This window comes from Cyanistes caeruleus, chromosome 11, assembly GCF_971803275.1.
Source record: "Cyanistes caeruleus chromosome 11, bCyaCae1.hap1.1, whole genome shotgun sequence".
Taxonomy (NCBI): Eukaryota; Metazoa; Chordata; class Aves; order Passeriformes; family Paridae; genus Cyanistes; species Cyanistes caeruleus.
This window is the reverse complement of record NC_141711.1, coordinates 5,549,089-5,562,866: the sequence shown is the minus strand read 5'-3', so window position 1 is coordinate 5,562,866 and position 13,778 is coordinate 5,549,089. Positions and strand designations below refer to the sequence as shown.

The 13,778-nt window shown below is 39.5% G+C and overlaps 1 protein-coding gene across 2 annotated transcripts in view; it reads right to left on the bottom strand.

Annotated features, from left to right (window-relative positions):
• The window catches only part of SUCLG2 (succinate-CoA ligase GDP-forming subunit beta), a 109,707-nt gene that overhangs the window by 2,627 nt on the left and 93,302 nt on the right, over window positions 1–13,778 (bottom strand). For both annotated transcript variants that reach the window (XM_086845807.1, XM_086845806.1), the window contains one exon: window positions 6,584–6,704. In XM_086845807.1, the coding sequence (XP_086701933.1) occupies window positions 6,584–6,704 (121 nt within the window). The remainder of the gene's footprint in view (window positions 1–6,583; window positions 6,705–13,778) is intronic.

Here is a 13,778-nt window from a genome sequence, read left to right as displayed (position 1 = left end):
GGAAACCCAGCACTGCCAAACCCACCAATAAACCACCAATAAACTGAGTGCCACATCCACCCCAGCTCAAGGAGAATATGTGATTACACAGCACAAGGGCTCCAGTTTGTATGGAAAAAGCTCAACCTCAGTCAATAGACTAAAGCACAGGAAAGGAAAAAAATCCAAAACTGGAAAAGATAAATTTCAGGAAAATACATTTTCCCCACTTTTCATACTTTTCTAAAAGACAAGAGCATCACCTTCCCATTTAGTCGATCTCATTCTTTTTGGAAAAGTAAGACTAACAGAAAATCTGAATTCTCCAGAGCTTTCTGCAGCAAAACCAAGTGACACTTTTGATCACTGCTATGCTCTGCACCACAGAAGAACCTGGAGTCAGACATCCTACTGAGGAAGCAGAATCCACACTTTGGGATCACACACTAGTCACAAGCACAAGCACCCCGAGCTGATCCTCTTTAGAATCATTTCTATCCTCCTCCTCCATGTCATGTTCCTTGCTCATTTGCCATGTCAAAATGCTTAATTACTTTGTAATTCCTAGACCTAGCAAAATGAATTTTAATTATATTTGGAGCTATACACTAATTATACCCTTAATTATTAACCAAGCAAGAAGCATACTCTTTACTGTGCAACTTCCAGAATGCTCATTTTAAAGGATGACTTTTTAAATTTTTTTTTTCTTTTTTTTTTCAGACTTCATAAAACATCTGAAATGGTACCAGAGAAGCAGAGCATTTCAAAAGCCTGTTTCATCAGCATGCTCAAGTCAGGATTGCCACTCCTGGCTCTGAAAGGGACTGCAGACATCCCTGCCACAGCACTCTGTGATGGGAGAGGCAGGATCAGGAACAGGAACGTGGGACCCCATCTGCTCCCTCTGCAAAGGCACTGGCAGAACAGGTCATGCTTGCCATCCTTGTGCAGAGGACACGCTGTAGGGTTTGTGTAGGAAGGTCAAAGACATCTGAAATCTTTGACAGAAGGGGGATTTGGTTGCTTAGTAACACCCAGAACTGTACAGAACTTTTTCTACAGAAAAAAAAAATATTATGGACAAAAAAAGAGCATAATATTTGATTTTTGTTCAAGCTTCCTATATAACATAATGTGGAAGCTACTCCTTGTCAGCCCAGCTCTGCACAGGGGAGGCAGAAGCCATTCCCAAGGTTCTCTTCACTTTGGAATTCCTCACATTCCTACAGTGATCCCCACCACGCCTTAAAGGTTTTGTCTTTTATTTAGACACAAATGTGATAAACATTTAAAACAGTCAAGAATGTACTGATCTCTCAAATAGGATTCTACAAGACAAAATGTTATGAAGAGGAGAAAAAAGGAAAGAGGGAAATTTTCCTGGAAATTTTCCCACACAGAAAAAAATATAGTGCTGTTTGTGATAGCCATGTATTTAAAACTAACTTTTGCTCTTCACTAAGTGGCCAATATTAATTTACTAATGGGTCAGAGAGGGAACAATACATTGGATCTGTTCTGCACTGCATTGATTGCTCTCCACACCACTTGTCTAACATACATTACAAAATCAATACAAAACACAGGCCCCTGAGAAGGGAGGGGGAGTTTATGCAGGGAAATGAAATGATGAAAGCTGAAAAAAAAATAAAAATCTCACTGCAGTCAAAAGTGTATGAGTACATCTTGTTATTTTGTAAATAAAACACTTTTATAGGCAGGCCATAGAACTAAATACACTTTTCTAAATGCATTTTCTTTGCTGTAATTCCCCTTTTTTTTCATGATAGCCTTTTATCTCATTGTGATTAAGTATTTTAGCTATGTGGAGAATATGGAAATTATAATGAGCCTGCTAAAAGCAGAGGTAAAAAAATTAAAAATTAAACATTCCAAAAACACTGGAAACATTTTAGGAATCTACAAAGAATATCATCTTGTTGCAACAGATGTTAAAATAAACAAATAAAGAATCCCACTATTCCAGCATTAGCCTCCTGCCACTGGATGGTGTCAGAGAACTGTAAACAGAATTCCCATATCCAGGCTATCAGAATAATCTGCCCTTCACCTACCCTACAGACAACTGAGAAAAGGTGAAAATTTACAGGGCTGGAGGCTGTGGGGCTTTTGATGTTGCTGAGTTTTATTGTTTAGGGGTTTTGTGCGTGTGTGTTTTTGTTGTTTTGTTTTTTTTTTAACTGGATTCCATGAAGAGAATGGTTTTCTAATTAGAAGTTTTTGTCTTCTGACACATATTACTGTCAACAACACTCCACAGAAAACCTGGAAAGATGTAATTTTATCAGCATGTACCTTCAGGCTTTGTAATCTAAACATCCTCCTGCTGAAAATCTGGGTTCTGGAACAACCTCAGCCTGTGTAAATGCAATCTCACATTTACACTTCTGTGGACCTGAAATCTCTGCTACCAGTAGCAAAGCAAATGTTTCCAACTCATTACCAAAAAAATCCTAATGATAAATATTCTGTCTAAGCATGTGTCTACCAGAGGTAAGATTACACCACCACACACTGTGAGAGGTTGAATGAAAATCAAATAAAATATGCCCAGCCATTCTCCTAATGCAGGATTTGGATTATGTCCCCTTATTCACTTGGACTGCCATAAACCCATCAGGAACAGGCTAAATGGTCACTGTTTAATGCTGATGGTTAGAGAGGATGCAGGATTCTGCAGTGCCATTTCTGGCTTTTCAGGTAAATAGCTGTAAGGGGGTAAGACACAGTTATATACATTTACCATGTGCTAACAAATAGATTAATAATATAAAAATACTCTGATTGAACCAGAACATTCTGCTATGACAAAAAATGTCACAATATGCACAGTGTCAATTATTATTCGTGGCATGAGCAGGTTGTGCCCATGTTACAGGATCCCTAGCAAGGATTTGGCATGCTGCACTGCTGAGTGCACCGAGCCAGATCTCCCCCAGCACGGACACAGGCAATGCATTCCTGTCTCCCACAGTCTGGAAACTCGTGGCCTCTCAGGTCCCAGAGACAGGTACTGGATAATCAGGGCTGAAGTTCATCATTTGTTAACTTCAACAACATTTGAATTGAGGTTTGGCTGGTGCCAAGCTTTAATTAGTGACCTTTAGGTAGGGAACAGGCAAAGTTTTGGTGGCTTACACAACTCACATTTGTTGGCTCTGCAGTCAAGAGTAAAGCAACTTCCACTGCCTACCTGTAAGAGACAATTAAACTCTATTCTGTCCACTCCATTGGCCCTTTCCTACCTTAAACTTGCCCCAAAGAATATTTTAATCTCTCCCTCTGCCTCATGTTTACATCCTAACAGGGAAGGGCACATTTAAATTTGTGCTGAATGTTTAAACCCAAGGTGTCTGAATAGGCTGATCTGAATGAAGTTGCAAGTGTGACTTTGCCATATCCCATTCTTCTCTCTTGACAGGCAATTTGGGATACTAAAAACCAAAAAACCGGGCACACATACTAAACTATACCTGCCAAAATTCACTTGTGTGTACAAGCTTTCTGAAGATATTAGAATATTTTAGATTCTGAAGAATACACAGGGTCACTATCACATGAATGAAAAATTTATAAAATTTTGCATTCAGACATGTGAATAAAAAGCAACTTGTTTCTATCTGAATTTCAACATATTAAGTAGTTATGATTCCTCCCAGTCCTCCTTGCCCTATGACCAGACAAGAAGAGAATTCATTTTTTGAAAGAGAGAGAATGTCAATTTTCCAGCATAGGAAGTAGATATCTAATTCACAATTCTTTTTTATTTTTCCCTCTTTTCATCTAACTCTGAGCTACATAAATGAGAAGCAAGGCTTGGCTTCCCCTCAGCACTCCTAGTCAGTTTTCACAAAACTTAACTGAAGTGTATTACATTTTAAAGGGAAAAAAATCCTGCACAAACCCAGCAGCAGTTACTTTTCTATCTATAGAAGATGAAATCTGGAATATGTGGTTTTTCCATTTGTCCATGAGCTTTTTAAACAATAATCCTGTGTCTCAGCTGGTGAGTTCTCTACTGATAAGGCAAGCAAACATATGTAATTATAAAGTTACCATTTTCAAAGAGGAGAGTAATCCTTCCTTTATCCACTGGTAAAACGGCTTGTAATTATTATACAACTGAGAACAAAGATTTGTCCACAGAATCCTACTAAATCAAAACAGATTTGACTGATTAAAACTCTAGTCATCAAGACACTTGTAGTACAGTGCATGTGGGCAAAAAGTCTTTAAAGTGCAGGTCACAAATCTGTTAGATTTATGGGAATAATCAGAAACCTTCTGCTGGGAAATGTTCAAAATGGAAACCCAAAAGAGTGCTCGTTCCTTTTTCTCTTTTTTAACTGTAAAATGTTATCAGCAATGTTTTAAAAAGTCTTGGGTAGTCTTATTACTTCCACAGTGCTCATTATTAATTCAAAATCCTTATAAGTTTAAATAACATGTTGTGAGTTCAAAGAACAATGAAGGATCCAGAGGGACTGATTTCTGAGGACCAAACATACATGTATTGCTTGGTTAGGTGATTAAAGAGGCAGAGAAAACAGCAGTGACTTGCTAACAGCTCCAAAGTACAACATCTGAAGGCTGTAAACATCATAGCTCTTTGTTTAGGATGAACATGAGGAATAAGAAGAGGAATTAAAAAAACTTTTGAGATAAAGATTATGCAAAAGTGGGAGTTTGCTGTATTATTCTGGGAGAGAGCTTCCTAAAGAAAATGTGGTATTGCCATTTCCAGAGTCAGCAGCCAGTCTAGGAGAAACATTATTACAGCTTTAGGAAAGAGTGAGCAGTCCTGGGAGGATGGTGACACAAGGATGTTTGCATTTAAGTCTGTATTTGACACTCTGAAGATTCAGCTTCGATCTCTGTGGATGGAGCAGTAAATGACTCAAAGGTTTCAGGCACAAGAGGAACAGGAACCTCTGCAGGGCTTTCACTGTTACTTCTGTACAATCATGGAACTATCAAAATTACAGCATGAAGGCCAAGCAAAGGCAGTGGCAGAGACAGCAGACTGCAGATTAAAATGACCAAATTGCTCTTGTTTCTTTTATAGCAGTATCACAACAGAAACATCTTGTTCATAGGAATGAACTAATGACTTTTTCAGTATCTTTGCCTAAAAAGCAGCAATTACAACAGTTGAGAAGTCTCACAGATCTGACAGATAAACTTTTTCTCACTTGTGAAAGACAGGAAAAGTTTTTTTGCTATGACAAAAAGTGAAACAACATTGCCTAGAGCTGATAAACAATGAGATTTTATATAATGAAACTTTTCTGCTTCTAAGCAACAACCATCACTCTCTCCTTCATCCATATTAAACTTTTTACTCAGTCTCTTAAGGTGTTGACTGGTGCTGAACCAGCCAAAAAAAATTTTCACAATTTATTTCTAAAATCCATTTTAGGGTATTTAAACTTCCCTGCACTCACCACAGCAGAAGTCATGGAAGCACGTGCAGTGCAGCATGAGAATGAGGGAGAGTAAAGCTCTGCTTTCTCCTGAAACACAAAAGGAGCATCCCCCTAACCACAGGGCTCTGTGGGTACTCTGCATCCTCAGGAATCCTGGTGAGGGTCATTTTTGAAAAGTAAAAAGCTTGATGTATTCAGAACATATTTTCCTCCCCTTTCTATCACAGTGTGAAAAACCACCTCAGTATTGCATCTCAGGTCCATAAAGGGATGCATTTCCTCCTTTCATCACCAATGCAGAATGACAGGACATTTTATGCACTTTACACACACACAAACATGAATATGGATGGTTTTGAGTAAGAGGCCGTAAAACCCACCCAGAAATTTCTCTGTTTTCCAAACCTACTTGGCCAAGAAGAAATATTTTCAGTTTACCAGGGCTGTGTGCTGATTGCAATCAAGGCACTTTTCACTCAGTGGCAGAAGACTCTCCCTCCTTCAGGGCACCTCTCAGAAATGAGAGGCAGAACTCCACACCAAACTGCCATTAAAGTCTGTAGCTGCCAAAGAGTTCTTGTCCTCCCCTCTCTATGGCTTTTTTGTTTCTTGTGAAACAATGTTGGATGCACTAAAGAAAAAATATTCCTTACCATTACCAAATCTTCTGGTTTTTGTTGGATTTTAGCTGGACTGGGGGTTTGGGCGGAACACATTACGGTAATTTCTCTCTCAAAAATATGGTTTTCTAACATCTTTCTTTTAATTATGGCACTGGTGTAAATTTAAGAAAACTATATTTTGCTGCAGGTTTAGCAATAATGGAATTGCATTCAGTACCAAAAAAAAAAAAAAAAATTTGGAAAAGAAATAACCTTCCAGTAAGCATAAACTTGCATCAAAATAATTCCTATGTGCACTGCAAATCTTACAGGCAAACTCATAACACTTCCATTGCAAAATTTGATTGCTTCCAGTACCATCAGGGACCATAAATGCAGAAATATGAGTTTATTGACTTCAGGTTGTGCTATGGCAGAAGAATCGGACATGTTCTTGTTGTGTGAGACTGAGCTGTTTAGGAGAAGAAGAAATTCTGAGTGAACTCCTGAGAACCTGAGGGGTGGTTGTGGTGTGAATCCAGCAGTGCTCACCTTCCAGTCTGACCACCAGAGGCACTTTCAGCTCCAGCTCTTGGCAGGCTTTGGTGATGCCATTGGCTATGATGGCACAGTTCACAATCCCACCAAAGATGTTCACAAGGATTGCTTCAACCTGTAGGAAAGAAACCAAGGAGGAATTGAGTGAGGTCGTGTTTATGTTTTGACTTTGTTTTTTAAATAAACACATCTAAAAGATCCAAACCAGGATACTAATTTCCCTCTGTCAGGCACATTCTCATTTATGGAAGGTACAAGCCTCACCTCTGCACTCAGAGAACTTGAGTCTGAGTCTGTTGTTGCTCCAGTGTACAGCAGTGATTAATTGTCTTGGTCTAAACTGGCATGGTAATTAATGTCATAATTAATTTACAAAAAAAAGGGGAATTTTTACCTATAAACATAAATAAAAAGACCTTAAACACTCTATAGTTTGTTTATTTTTAAAATGTAATGAATAATCATCAGAGGTCAGAGCTCAGAAAACACAGGGTATGAATTTGTGATGCACATGCAATGAAATATTCATGTGGACACTTCACAAAACAATCTGGATCTTCACTTTATCACAAGCACGACAGAGGAAAGCTAATATACTTGCCCTGACTTGATAAAGAGGAGTAAAAATCCCTTCTAATTAACAAGGAGAGGCATGTAATGAAGAGCATTCATTACAACAGGTTAACTGATAACCTCAAAAAACTGCTATTCATCAGTTTGTGGAAACTGCAGTTTCTCCACCCAATTAAATTGCCCTTCACAACATACAAGACATTAACACATAAAAGATATTAATATGATTTCTTTCCACTTGGGAAGGTAGCATAATACTAAGCCAAGCCCAAGGCTCCCAACCATGGCTCATCATTTGGAGGATGACACTGCAGGGATGAGCCCTGCTGCTCCTCACTCCACACTGGGGATAATCCACAACATTTGGGGTGCCCTACAAGAAGCTTCTCTGGGTGTCACAAACAAGCTTTGCCAGACTTGTGTTGACTCAAAACAGGATAAAGAAGGGATTAGGTGTGAAGGAATGAAATATCACTGCACTGCACTGGTGCATGATGTCAGCTGCAATTATGCTTAACTCACTGCACCAGAGGAAGGGATTCACTTTGCCCAGCTCCAGGTAGCCAGGCTCATACCAGCACCAGGAAAATTCCCTGCAGCTACACACGTTTATAGCTCTGCACAATCAGGTTTTATATCTCTCCACAGACAAAATGTGACAATTAACTCCTGTGATGTGCACTCACACATGCAGAGCTCAGCACTGGCACTGCCATCCACAGTACGAAAGGAAAACAAAGCATCTCAACAAATGCTTTACTTCCAATAGGACAGGGACACCTTTCACTAGGCCAGGTTGCTCAAAAGATGATGCATTTGCAGTTCATGGAGCCTGTGTATGGCTCATGGTATGGCTTCATCATCCCAGGCAGAGCACAGGCACCAGAAGGAAATTTATAACCCAGTCAAACAAGAACATACAATTTAATTGATTTTATAACTCTTCCTTACAGTCATGTTAAATACATGCATTTACCAGTTAAGGGTTTTCTGGATTTTCACTTGGTGATGCCATTGAAGTTATTTATTTCACCTCTGTGTTATAAAATCCTTAACCCTGCAGAAGCTACCAAAAGAAGGCCCCTTCTCTGCCTTGCTCCCATTGCTTGTGCACACACAAACATTCCTGGTGTTAGGAATTAAAACCCAAGAGGAAAAACAGGGCCCTTCCAACTCTTACCCATTAACCCTTATGTCCCAGATCTCTCCATGCAAAACACTTTGGTGTTAAAACATCCTGGTGATGGATTCTAACAGTGCCACAGACAGCACTCCACCCTTACTAATACATCCATCTAATTCAGGGACATTGCACCAGACACGTGACAGATCAACTTAACCAAGTGTGTTCACATTATTAGAGATAAGGAGGAGGATTTTATGCCCACTACAGATATTTTAATTCCTAGTGCAGACTTTTTCATTTAGGGATCTGCTTTTCAGCTTTCAAGCTGAATTCTAATCATGTCTTCTAATCCATTGGCAGCAAAAGGAAAAAAAAAAATGAAGGAAATTAGATGCAGCTTGGATAATTGATGTTTGTGTGCTTGGCTTTAATAAAAATACACTGTTAAATTAGAGAGGAGTCTAAAAGGATTCAATCAATAAGAAACTGAATCAGGTAGGGAATTCGATCTTGGGTTTTATCGTAATCTTCCAAATAAGCCAGAAGATCAGTTCAAATGATGCTGAGATTCACTTTAACTCTGCTGAAATCTGTGAACATTGTTTATATATGCTTCTGTAGCCTGACTCGATCTTGCATTTCCAGCTGAAAGAACTTTAGCATTCAGACACAGTGGATGTTTCAGTGTTTCATGTGCACAGAGAATGCACTATCTCTGTATTATTTAAGTCTGTGAGAAAAATAAACCTCCTGTAGCATATCAGAACCATTACATATCCACAAGCTCAGCATCTAATGCCTATGGACTATTAGATATATCAAGGAGAGGGCAAACTGCCTGCATACAAGACAGGTTACTAAATAGCATCATTATTCTAATAACCATTTTTAACTACCAGAATGCCTTATAAATGTTTTTCCTTTTAATTTCAGCAACATTACTAAGGAAACAAAAGGTAGTAGCATATCCATGGGTCAATTTTGAATGCAGCAAAACAACTGACAAATGTGAAATCCCCACAAAATGTACTTGCAACTGATTATGGATTCCTCTGGAAAAATAAGGGAACCCACAATGGCATGGAAAGATCACCACCAGTGTTGGTAAAACCCCACAGTCTCCCAGGCCTCAGCACCAATACTGGAAAGCCAAAGGAATAGAAACTGAGTTCTGCACTGTCACTGTTTTCATGTCAGATGTGGTGTTAAATCTTTGCAAATACTGGAACAGCCATTAATCCCACAGCTCCTAAGTGCTGTATGAACAGCTATGCAGACACAGAGTATTTTCTCTAGATATGAAAGTAGATATATTTATGGATATCTGTATCTATGTAAAATCTATGTCACTTTATTACTAAAATGAATTGTTTTAATTTCCAATCACTTTTTTGGTAAAGTCATCCTTGACAAAGCCTGCAATTCTGCTTTGAATATTTGGCACCAAAAAAGCCCCACACTGCAAATAAATGTAACTGTGTAGTAACCAAAGTAATGGTGTTAGGAGATTACTGCCAGAATTTCATTGGATCACCAACATGTTCCACAAGGCTGCCAGGTTCCACAAAACTAAGAGCATTTCAGGTAGAGCAGAAGTAGCTTTAGCATAGCTGGCTGCTTTCTAAAATCAGATAGTGTGTGTGTGTGTGCATTTATTATATTCTCTTATTATTAATATTTTCTCTAAAAATGTTCCCAGCCTTAACAGAACGCATGCTGAGATGTGATCATCACACACTCAAAGGATGAACAGAGGCAGCACCATAAGGCATTTCACCTTTCCCATCTATAAATCCATACTGGGGATGTCTTGGCTGTCTGCAGCTGCTGCTTCTCACTCTGCTGACCTTCTGAGCCTGCACCAACCACACCAGCACGCCAAAAGATGGAGCACAAAAGCTTGACACTGGCAAGTTGTTGTTCCTCTTTGATTTCCCACTTTTGCTGTCACCACAGAACAACTACAGCAGGTGTAGGATTACAATGTGCTGCAGCACCAACAGGTCCTTCCTGCAAGGCAAACTCTGAATCTCACATAAAGCAGACATCCAAACATGGATGAAGTTGAACTGAGGTTTCATCAGCCTCATGAGGAGATGACCCAAACATGGGCAGCCCCATAAAGAAGTTGTCCTGCTTTCCCTCTCCCACTCCAGCCCATAAACAACCCCTCTGCTGTCCCTAATTTCTGCCCCTGTATTTCTGAGAACCTTTTTCACAAGCCTCCCCACATTATCTCATCTGATGACATCAAAGACTTGGGACAATTTCCAATTATTCACAGTGTCCCGTGCATGCCTTGAGGCTTTGTACACATCTTTTCACACAGATGCATGACCATTCACAGAGCGAACTATAAATATTATAAAATCACCAATATAATCTCTGACCTTGCAGGAAATTATGACTTTGAAGTTCAATCCGTATATTTTAGATGAAAACAAGCTATTCAGCAACTGTCAGTAAAACTACATCTGCAGCACATTAAAAGCTGCACTGGCAAAGAACATGCTCATGGTTTGTCTGATTGAAGTCTGAAAAAACCCCACCTTTTATTTCAAGCAAACTGAATTAATTTATTGACCCCTCCTAGCTCTTTCATCAGCTGGAAGTGTACCCAGACAGTCCAAAGCAGATGATATTAGTCAAGTTTTCCTCTCCAGGATGCCACAGGGCACATCTATGTGGAAGACAGTGGGTTTGCATGGTACAGCTGGCAAACATGTTCCTGCCTGGAGGTTCCTAGCATTTCTTGAGGTTAAAACATGCATTGTGTCTCCCAGTCTTTCTGGTCAGCAGAGTCATATTCTGTGTCTACAAAAGCACATTCTTTTACCAAATGAAGTCATTAAATTGCCAGGAAATAAGTAAGAAAAGCAAGTTGGCAGCTCACTGCCAGGCATTTGTTTCTTCCCTCTTCCTCCCTTCAACAGAATAAAGAGCAGTGGAAGGATGGTATCTCAGACCACTGAAACATGTCACAGGCTGGGGGGATGCTCACATTGCTGGATGCTGGAACACAAGCAGTGAAGATCCAGATGCATTCCCAGCCCATGGAGGGAAAGCCAAGGTGCTGCCACCTACACCTGGGTCCAGACATCCAGTACTGCAAACATCCAGGAGTCTGACAATCACTGCCATGTAAAACTTTTCATATTCCCATTCTGATTTTCAGAGATGTTTTACACCTCAAATCCCAGGAAATCCCAGTTAAAATAAGATTAAAATAAGTCAAAAATAAAATAAAATAAAATAAAATAAATTAAATAAGTTAAAAATAAAACAAATTAAAATAAAAATACCTTTTAAGAGGTAGATAGAACTATTAAAAAACCAAACCACTGGGTAAAATGGGATACATAAGCTCTTCACTTTGAGTCTAATGTGCATTGAATCCTTCCTACGAGCCCGCTGGTGTTTAATATTCATTCATTCATAGTTTACCAAATTTGTTTCAATGTGAAAGAAGCAGATTATATCCAAGTCTCAATACAAAGTAATAAAATGTAATAAAAGACAGATGCCCACGGTTGTGTCTTCACTCTTTATCCTTCTGCTCCAACAGATAAGTCAGATGCAAACATTTTTATAGATCTCTGTATTATTACAGCTTGGACCACAGGTCAAATGTAACTTTTTCTTATTTGGTTTTGAAATATTACTGTAATCCTCTATCTTTTTATATCAGATAACATTTATGGTTCATTTGAAAATAAAGATTAAGCTTTCTATATCTGAGCAGTATGAAAGATTTACAAACACAAAAACATTTGCTTAAAACACCCACTAGAGGACAGTGCAATTCAATGTGGAAAAGGGATATAAAAATCTCTGGAGAGCAGAGCAGGGCTCTACTTAAAGCCAAACTCTATGAGTTAACTTTATAAAAATTATGCAAAATATCATTCTGCCTCTTTGGGATGGAACTTTGAATGTCTGAAAGTGATAAGTTTAAAGAGGTTGAATCAACAAACAGAAAAGTAGGAAAGCTTGCAGTCATGTGAAGAAATACTGGTACAATGCAGTTTTGAATGTCTTGCACTCTTCTAAAACAGGTCAAGGTTTAAAATTCACTGGCAGTGCACCCTGTTGCCCTGGCAGGGAAGGGACTCTGATCAACCTCCAAAACACAATTCAGATTTTCCTATCTGGGGCACCCCAACTGCTAGGTAGAAAAAGCAGATTAAGGATTTTGTCCAAAGCTAATTTTTGGTCTGCATTCAAGAGGTTCCTGAGCAATGCAAATCTCACTGAGAGCCAATACCTGGTTCTGCCACATCCCACGTGAAGCCCCATTCTTGGGTGACAGGTGAGAGGGCAGTACCTGGCTGGCAATGAAGGGAAGCCTTTTTGAAATGCAACTCCTTAGTGCCATGCCAAGAGTCCCAAATACCACATTTTTGCAAAGTCAAAACATTGTAGGTCCAGTTTCTGGTGTGCTGAAACAGCCACCTACAGTTTCAGCCCTTCCTGCCTACAGCAAATTCAGGATCTAGAACAGGACAGGAATTTTATGGCTTTTGCTGATTTGAAAACAATTCAGCAACAATCCTCTGGTAACTGATCAGATTCCAGGTTGTGGCCCTTCCTTGGGGTATGAAGAAGAGGCCAGGAGTGGTCTGGAGCAGGGAGAGCTCTGGTACTCTCCAATATTAAAGATACCCCCCAGAACGGACCACCAGGAACATCCCTGCTGTGGGATTTTGTCTTAATTCTCTGTAGCACTGACACAAAAATAAAAATTAAGGGATCAGAGCTCATTAATGGAATGAGATGAAATGATGACTGGCAAATTACACATCAGAGTACCACAGCTGAAACAGTCCCCAGAGACTTTCCTTCATTCCTTTGCTCAGCCCCAAGTAGTGCATGTTTTGGGAACAGAAATATTCCAATTCCATTCATACAGCCTCCTTCAAATTCCAAAACATCATGGCAGGCAGCAGTGTGATCTCAGGAACCTGCACTGCAATGAATTTTAGTGAGAAGTCTCACGCCAAGCCTCTTTTGGGAATGTTTCCCCATCTGCAGGACACAGACTGTGCCCACCCTGAGCCTGGCACAAACACAAACACACAATAATCCATCATTCCCATGCATCCCTTGGTCTGGGATCAACTTGAGATGTATTTGGGAAGCTGCAAACCATCCCCTGCTTCCTGTGCCTGTGCTCCCACCTGGCCAGGCCTCACTCAGGTCCTGTCCACATCCACCCCACGTTAATGCAGAGCAGAGTTAATTAATCCAACCATGCAGGCATGTTCTTTCACTGATAGAAAGCACAACCAGCTCCTAATATAATCCTTATTTATGATAATAAGGGAAAAGAATAAAGAGAGGGAAAATAAAATGTTGAGACGACAAAGTACGATTCTGAAGTATATTTGAGAAAAGGAGAATCACCTTTAGTGCTGTTTTGGGGACATAATGCAGCAGGTAATTGATAGAAAAAATGTATTTTTGGTGCAAAAATGGCAGTATAACTTTTCT